Here is a 9,276-nt window from a genome sequence, read left to right as displayed (position 1 = left end):
TTCGGGACATGGAGCTGCCCTGGATGGTGCTTCAGAGGTAATCACCGGACATTGTAAATCCTCACAGGGCCTACATGATGGAATAGAGGAGAGTATGGGCCATGATGTGAACCAATGTATATGAGGTGCAGAGGTGCCCAAAGATGTACTTACCAAATCCAATGGATGTGTCATGATGATGGGAACGAGTGTTGTTGGGGGGGGGGGGGGAGAGGGGGGGTGGGGGGGGGGTTGAATGGGACCTCACATATATATTTTTAATGTAATATTATTACAAAGTCAATAAAAAATAAAAAAATTAAAAAAAAAAAAAACAAAACACAAAAACTCCAAAATTCAGATGGCTTCACAATTGAATTCTATCGAAAATTTAAGGAAGAAATAATACCAATTCCACACAAACTCTTCTAGAAAAGAGAAGGGGAAAACAAAGAAACTTGCCTTCTTATTTATGAGGCCAGTATTACCATGATACTAAAACTACTCAAATATATTATAAGAAAGTAAGTCACAGAATAATATTCCTAATGAGCATAGATGCAAAAATCCTTAACTAAATTTTAAATAAATCAATAGATTAAAAAAGAAGATGATGATAATACAGCATAACCAGGTGGGGTTTATCCCAGGAATATAGGATTGACTTACCATCTAAAAATCAATCAATGTAATTCACCATATGTAATAAGTTTCCTATTGCTGCTATAATGAATTTCCAGGCTTAGTGGTTTAAAACAACTCAAAGTTGTAAGCACATTTAAGGGGGTCAGAAGTCATAAAATCAAGGTATCAGCAGGGCTCCATTCCTTTTAGACCCTCTAGGAGAGAATCTATTTCCTTGCCTTTTCCAGCTTCTAAAAGCCACCTGCATTCCTTGGCTTATGGCCCCATCCTAACATCACTCCAACCTCTGCTTCAGTTGTCATATATCCTCTTCTGACTCTGACCTTCCTGCCTCTGCTTTATAAGGACCACTGTGATTACATCAGGCCCACTCAGATAATTCAAGATATCCTTCCTATTTTAAGATCCTTAATCATATCTATAAAAGTCCCTTTTGCCATTTAAGATAACATATTCACAGGTTCCAGAGATAAGGATGTGGACATCTTTGGGGGGCCTATGTTCTGTCTACCACAGCACATTAACAAAATGAAAAAGAAAAACCATCTGAATACCTCAATAAAGGCAGAAATGGTAGATGACAAAATTCAGCACCAATTCAAGATAAAAACTCTCAAAGAACTAGGAATAAAAGAGAATCTCCTTAATCTGATAAAGGAAATCTACAATTACAGCCTAACTTCAAACTTAATTCTGAAAGACTGAATGCATTCCCCCTATGACCAAGAACAGGACAAGGATGTTGGTTCTCACCACTTTTATTCAGTATGGTATTAGAGATCCCAGCCAGTACAATAAGGCAAGAATAAAGAATAATAAATAGTATACAGAATAAGAAGGAAGTAAAACTCTTTTTGTTTAAAGATGACATAATCATGGATGTAGAAAATCCTAAGGAATGTACAAAAAAGCTCCCAGAACAAGTGAATTTATTAAAGTAACAGGATACATGGTCAATTATACAAAAAACAACTGCATTTCCAAATACTGATGTCAAACAAATGGAAATTAAGATTTTAAGCACCTTTTACAATAGCATCAAAACACATGATATGCTTAGGGATAAATTTAACAAATATGTGCCAGAAATGAACTCTGAAAATTTAGAACTTTGCTACTAAAAACTAAAGGAAACCTAAATAAATGGGGAAGTATGCCATGTTCATGGTTTAGAATATTCAATGTTATTAAGATGTCACGTTTTCCCAAATGATCTACAGAATCAATCCCAAACAAATGGACTGGAATCAAGAATGTAAAATGTAAAATAATAAAGCTTGTAGTTAGTGACATTGGAAAATAACTGACAAAGGACTCCTCATTCAAAGAAATAAATTCTTATAATTCTATAAGACAACCCAAAAGAATAGTGTATAAAAGACTTGAACACATTTCAAAAAATGAATATGCAAAGAGTCAATAATCAGCTGAAAAGATGTGCAACATCATCATCAGGAAAACACAAATGGCATGCTCAATAAATACCACTATACACCCAGCAGAATTCCTAATTTTTATTTAAGAGTCATTGAAGATGTGCAACAGCTGGAACTTTCATACAACTGCTGATGGAAGTACAAATTGGTACAACCATTTGGGAAAGCATTTAAACATTATATGCTAGAGTTGAATAAATGCCTACTTACAATGCAGGATTTGAGTCTACAAATAACACAGGCTCAGTACACCAAAAGGCATGTACAAGAATATTCACAATTATTCATAATAGTCAAAAACTATAAACAATCCAAACACCCATCACCATTAGGACAAAATTTAGAAGTTGTAATAATTTATGCCATGGAATTCTGCACAGAAACGAAAATAAAAGAACCACAGCTACATGAAAGAACTTGGATGAACCTCAGAAATTTAATATTGAACGAAATAAACCAATATGAAATGCACACAACAATCCTATTTATATTAAGCTTAAAAAAATAGGCAAGCAAAACTAAACATTTATTTAGAGATGCATGGTAATAGGGTAAAATTGTAAAGAAAACAAGAAAGTTATTACCCATAACTGAGGTAGGGGTGACCTCAATGGGAAAGACAAGTGCTGTGATTAGGAATGGGCACAAAGGAGCCTCTGGAGTGCTGGCAATATATCTATTTCTTCACCTGCACGGTAACCTATATGAATAATTCATGTAATAATTATCACTTTGTGATAATGAGCTGTACTCCACTATTTTGTATAATTTCTAGGGATATTTTACAAAAATGGGGTTGAAAGGAGCTTTGCTAGAAAACAAGAAAAAAACAAGTTGAGAAACTACTTGCAGCAAGTAGGACAAAGAATTGGTATCTTTACATGTCAAATGTTCATACTTAAATAGGTGAAAAATAAGCATAGTACAAAAGACCTTATAGATTATGTTGCCTTCTGCTTGAGGGGAAGAAAGTGTCTCTATCTTTTGCACAAAAAAAAAAATATGGGAAAGGTAAACTAGTAACTAATTAGATTGATTACCTTGAGTAAGTGGGTAGAAATAGGACAAAAAGGAGAGAAATGGGAAGGGGCAGGGGAGAGAAAGGGTATGATATTCTCTAAGCCCTTTTTGGATAGTTTTGGCATTTAGAACCATGTTAACATTTCACACACTCAAAAACAAAACAAAAAACAGAAAGAATGAAAAATGAATCTCAAAACAGAAACAAATGAACTCAACCATCTAATAAATGAGTTACATAACCACACTGAAGGGGGAAATTAAAAAAATTTTTTAATACAGCATCTGAACTATATGACCTCAGGCGGAAAAGGTAAAAATTCTAGTCAAGTACTGACCTCTAGTTGAGGCTTCCTTTTTTGCAGAGGTGCAGCTAAGCAATTCCAAAACTACTTTTTATGTATTTTAGGATTAAGCAAATAAGTAAATACATTGTGGGTAATGGTAGCCAGAATTCTCATCAGTGGAGAAGGGAGTTTGAAATATGGAAGAGAGAAGAAAAGATATTTTGAAGATCTGTAAATAGTTAGTAGCTATTGGTAATTCTTGCCTGGATCATTTATTACTATGATGGATGCCATATTAGTCAACCAAAGGGATGCTAAAGCAAAGTACCAGAAATCTGTCAACTTTTATAAAGGGTATTTATTTGGGGTAGAAGCTTACAGTTACCAGGACCTAAAGACTCCAACTCAAGGTACCAAAGAGGTACTTCATCACCCAAAGTTTGTTGCCACATGAAGCAAAATGGCAGGCGATGTCTGTGAGGGTTCAGCCTTCCTCTTTCCTCTTAAGGCCTCCTACTACTTCCGATCTCTGCTGTAGGCTGGCATAGGGTTCATCTCTCTTCTTCTGGACTTTTTTCTGGGCTCAGCTGCTCTGGTTTCTTCACAAAGTCAGCTGTAAACTATTAGGCTCATCTCTCTTCCCAAGGCTGGAGGATCTTCTGTGTATCTGCTCTCTGTGTCTACTTCTACGTGAGAGTCTGTTTTATCAGCCCACCAAGGGAACTGAGACAACACCGAGTTGCACTCTAATCGCAATGTAATTTAATCAGACGTCTCAGCTGAATCTAATACAATCAAAGGGTTATCACCCCCAGAAGAACAGACCAGTTTACAAACATAATCTGTATCTCTTTTTGGAATTCATAAATATCAAACTGCCACAGATGCTAAACGGTGATTTTTTTAAATTCCGTCATTCCTTCTGTGTTTATTAGTTGACTTTGTTATAAGAACTTTCTCTTTTTGCCTTTTTTTTTTAAACCACTGAACTGTAAACTTTTTTCCCCTTCCCCTCCCCACCACCCTGCTGTTTTTGCTATCTGTGTCCATTCACTGTGTGATCTTCTTTATCTATTTCTCTCTGTTTTCTCTTTTCATTTTTCTCTTCTAGGATTCACCAGGACTCGATCCTGCAGGACCTTTGACGTGAACAGAGGTTCCCTGTCACTTATGCCACCTCAGTTCCTGGTTTCTGTTGCACGTCGCATTGACTCTCCCCTTCATCTCTCGTCGTGTCATCTTGCTGCATGACTCACTTGCGCGGGCACTGGCTCACCACATAGGCATCCTTTTTACCAGGAGGCCCCAGAGATCGAACCTGGGTCCTCCCATATGGTAGGCAGAAGCCCAATCACTTGAGCCATATCCGCTTCCCTCTTCTTGCCTTTTTATTTACTTACATCACTGAGGACTCATGAGTTCTTTGTTTTTACCTTTTTTTTGAAATAACTTCAAACTTACAGGAAAATTGCAAAATAAAGTAATGATATATAGAACTCCAACACATTCCCCACCCAAACGTCCAAATTTACCAACTATTAGCATTTTGCCATATTTGTTGTATCTATCTTTTTAAACATTTGAGAGTAGGTTGCATGCATCATGCTTTTCTAACACTTAACACTTCCATGTACATCTCTTAAGAACAAAGACTCTAACTTATGTAACCACCTTAAGTACAGCTATCAAGTTTACAAATTTAACACTGATACAAAGCACATAGTCCATGTTTTTTCAGTTGTCCCAATAATGTCCTTTAGAGCATTTTCTCCTCCATTACTAGTTCCAGTCCATGACCATGTACTGCATTTAACTGTCATTGTCTTAGTCTCACTTTTTAAAATTTTAATTGTGATAATATATATATTAAATAAAATTTCCCATCTCATCTTCTCCCAAGCATTTGATTCAGTGGCATTAATTATACTCATATGTTGTGCTACCATCACCACCATCCATTAACAAACTTTGCAAACAGAAACCCTATATTCATTATGCATTAACCTATTGAAAACCCATTCTTAAGTAGGACCTTTTGATGAGACCACTTCAGCTAAAGTGTGACCCACCTCATTTAGGATGGGTCTTAATCCTGTTACTGGAGTCCTTTATAAACAGAATGAATACAGAGAGAAAGGAGAAAAAAAGCAAGAAGCTGAAATCAACAAAACTCAGAAAAGAAGGGAGAGACCAGCAGATGCCACCATGTGCCTGACCATGTGGCAAGGAACTAAGGATCGCTGGCAGCCAGTCTTTGGGAAGAAAGTATGGCCTTGATGATGCCTTAACTTGGATATTTCCTCAGCCTCAAAACTGTAAGTCAATAAATTCCCACTGTTCAAGCTGAACGATTTATTTAGGGATGCATGGTAATGTAGTAAAACTGGTATTTACTGTAAGCAGTCTAGAAAACTAACACACCCACTTCCTCCTGTTCCTGGTAATTTCTACTGTTTCCTCTGTGAATGTGCAAATTCTGATATTTCACATATAAGTGGAACAACACAATATCTGTCCTCTTGTGTCTATTTTAGTTAATATAACATACCTTCAAGGTTTATCCATGTAGTAGCATGTATCAGAATTTCTATCCTTTTTACAGCTGAATAATATTCCATTGCATGTCTATACATTTTGTTTATTCATTCATCTATTGATGGACATGTGTTTTTTCCATTTTTAACAAAAGATACATAAGACAAGTTCATGGAGAAAACATGATGGAATAACACCCTTTCTTTAAGAACAGCACATTCCATACAAAGGAAAGGACTGTGACAAAGTATTTTAAAGTTCAAGAGCCTGCCACAGAAATAAGTTATATTATTTTATAACGGAAAAAGGAGTCTTGTCCATCACTCACTGGAGTCTCATCCGTTTCTCAGGGGGGCCTTTAGTGCTCACTATCTGTTGAACATTCTTTGTGGTCTCCTTCTCCTCAGATTTTACAGCATCTGGTACAGGTTCTGACTCTTTCTTTGTCTGATCCACTAGGTACCAAAAGCAGATTTTTTTTTGGAGAGGGATGAAAGTGGAGAGGTGAAAATAAATTGAAACAAAAGTTAATATGAATGGTTCAAACTCTTGTAAATTAATTTTTAATTACTAATCTCAAGTTCTAAATTAAATTGTTTCATCAGGCAGATATATTTATAAACCCATTTACAAACCTGTAAAACTGAATACACAAGGAAATGTGCGATAATGGACAAAGACACATGGCATTTAAATAAGATATTAAGTATAAACAAAATGTACAATAATTCTGTCTCAGCTCAGTGGATAGTCAAATACCTGCTTTCAATGAAAAAAAAAGACAACTTTTTACATTGATTTAATTTGAACTAAAAACAACTTCAAGTCACCTCAGCTTCTCCACCTTTGCTTAATACCTACTCTTCCTCAGTTCATGTCTTAAATACCAATATCACTACCCCAAAAGCACACTTTTTGGCAATTCTGCAGATCTCAAAAGTTAGGAGACAAACTACAATGAGAGAGTCTACGGGGACAAAATGACCATAGCTCATCTCACAGTCTGCAGCTGTTACTGAGTTACACAGGCAGTTTGTCTTATTTCAAGTTTAATAAGGACATCAGATAAACCATACCTGGGACAGGCTTTTCTCCAGACTTTTGCTATTAGTTAAAAAAAAAAAAAAAAAAAAAGACAGGTTAGCAAAGTTTTCTTCTTGATTTCACAATTCTTATTAAAATTACACCTTCATTCAAATTATATTTAAGTGACTTCGTGAAGAGGAACCATACTATTTATGTACCAAAAAAAGTAAACCTATCACTTTCTAATTAATTTCCTGTTTCAGAAAAGACAAAAAGCTAAAATACAAAATAATCATGAAAACCTTTTAACATCTAGAAAGTCCTTTGCCTCTGTACCCAGGCCACAATGCTTTACAAAAAGTAGTTAAATAGAATACAACAGGAGAGAAAAGCAGAGCCTTTCGAGACTCCAGAAGCAAATTTATTTAGAGGATATAAGCTAGAAAAAAGGGAAACAAAGGTTTGGATGAATTCTCTGACTTTTAAAGTTGGCAGGCTAGTGAACCACATGGGAAATAAGGACGGGGAAAAGGGTATTTTCTTATGAACATGGGCTTCTGGTGATTGTACTATTAAAAATCAAACTGCAGGAAAAAATGATGGGGGAACTGAGGGTGACGAACAAGGTCAGGTCCTCTATTCTGTACAGCAATTCTTTTACTTGGTTGGGCCTAGTCATCTTCCTTTTCCCATATCCAAGTTAAGTATTCTGAAACAACCTCTTTCTCTTCAAGGTTCACAGTCTACCTCACACTCTCAGATGACCCTTCCTCCTGCGTTCAAAAAATAAATAAAAATAGGATGCCAATGCCACCAACTTCCCTCCTATCTTCAAAATTATACCTTTATATTTTTTCCTGTTATCTCAGAATTTAAAAAAGGGATTTATTTATTTCTAAAGTTAATGCCTATGGGAATCCCTTATCTTTTTCTATGCAACATTTTATGTAACCTATCTTTTAAAAATAAATAATAGATATTAGAAAAAATAATAAAGTTAATGCCTCCATTTGTTTTCTGAATTTTTCCTGAATTTACACTCTCCCTAAGCTATAGCAAAACCTACTTACATGACCAAAGAAAACAAGATATTCTGATCACATATATTCCAGATTCATGCTGCCAACTGCTTACTAGACTATTCCAACTGCAAATCCTGGGACCCCTACACTTACTAAGATAAAAACTGAGCTCATATTAGCCACTGTGCAGCCCTCTATGTAAAAGGTCTGAGGCTATTATCTTTTTTTTTTTTTAATTTATTTCTCTTCACTTCCCCCCCCACTCCCCCCCCCACCCCACTGTCTGCTCCCTGTGTCCATTCGCTGTGTTTTTCTGTGACCGCTTTTACACTATCAGCAGCACGGGAATCTGTGTTTCTTTTTGTTGCTTCATCTTGCTGCATCAGCTCTCCATGTGTGCAGTGCCATTCCTGGGCAGGCTGCACTTTCTTTCATGCTGGGCGGCTCTCCTTACGGGGCGCACTCTTTGCGCGTGGGGCTTCCCTACACAGGGGACACCCGTGTGGCAGGGCACTCCTTGCATGCATCAGCGCTGCGCATGGGCCAGCTCCACACGGGTCAAGAAGGCCCAGGGTTTGAACCGCGGACCTCCCATGTGGTAGGTGGATGCCCAATCCATTGGTCCAAGTCCACTTCCATAAGGCTACTATCTTTAGAAAGGCCTCAGAAGTGGATGTGGCTCAAGCAATTGGGGCCCACCTACCACATGGGAGGTCCCGGGTTCAGTTCCCAGGGCCTCCTAAAGAAGACGAGCAAGACAGAGAGCAGACGCAACAAGCAGATACAAACTGGCGCAACAAAGAGACAAAATAAGGAAACATGATGAGAGACACTACAAGCAGGGAGCAGAGGTGGTTCAAGCGACTGGGCACCTCCCTCCCACATGGGAGGTCCCAGGTTCAGTTCCCAGTGCCTCCTAAAAAGAAGACAGGCACACAACGAACAGACACAGAGGGCAGACAGCAAGTGCAAAACAATGAGGAGGGAAATGAATGAATGAATAAATAAATAAACTAAGTTAGATAGATAGGTAGACAGACAGGTAAATAAATGAAATGGGGAGGGGAGGGGAGGGGAGGGGAGGGGAAGGGAGGGGAGGGGAGGTTCAGACCCCAGACCTCCTTGACCCGTGTGCAGCTGGCCCATGCACAGTGCTGATGCACGCAAGGAGTGCTGTGCCACGCAGGGGTGTCCCCTGTGTAGAGGAGCCCCACGCGCAAGGAGTGTGCCCCATAAGGAGAGCCGCCCAGCGCGAAAGAAAGTGCAGCCTGCCCAAGAATGGCGCCGCACACATGGAGAGCTGTCACAACAAGATAATGCAATGAA

The 9,276-nt window shown here is 37.9% G+C and overlaps 1 protein-coding gene across 7 annotated transcripts in view; it reads right to left on the bottom strand.

The window, feature by feature from the left end:
• Positions 1–1,366: 1,366 nt before the first annotated feature.
• The window catches only part of MED6 (mediator complex subunit 6), a 29,325-nt gene continuing 21,415 nt past the window's right edge, over positions 1,367–9,276 (bottom strand). For all 7 annotated transcript variants that reach the window (XM_004463639.4, XM_071213837.1, XM_058293183.2 and 4 more), the window contains 2 exons: positions 6,979–7,006; positions 1,367–6,357 (listed from right to left, as the gene is read on the bottom strand). In XM_004463639.4, the coding sequence (XP_004463696.1) occupies positions 6,227–6,357; positions 6,979–7,006 (159 nt within the window). In that variant the 3' untranslated portion in view covers positions 1,367–6,226. The remainder of the gene's footprint in view (positions 6,358–6,978; positions 7,007–9,276) is intronic.

Source organism: Dasypus novemcinctus, chromosome 3 (assembly GCF_030445035.2).
Source record: "Dasypus novemcinctus isolate mDasNov1 chromosome 3, mDasNov1.1.hap2, whole genome shotgun sequence".
Taxonomy (NCBI): domain Eukaryota; kingdom Metazoa; phylum Chordata; class Mammalia; order Cingulata; family Dasypodidae; genus Dasypus; species Dasypus novemcinctus.
Note: the sequence above shows the minus strand (reverse complement) of the source record. Positions and strands in the feature narration are given on the sequence as shown.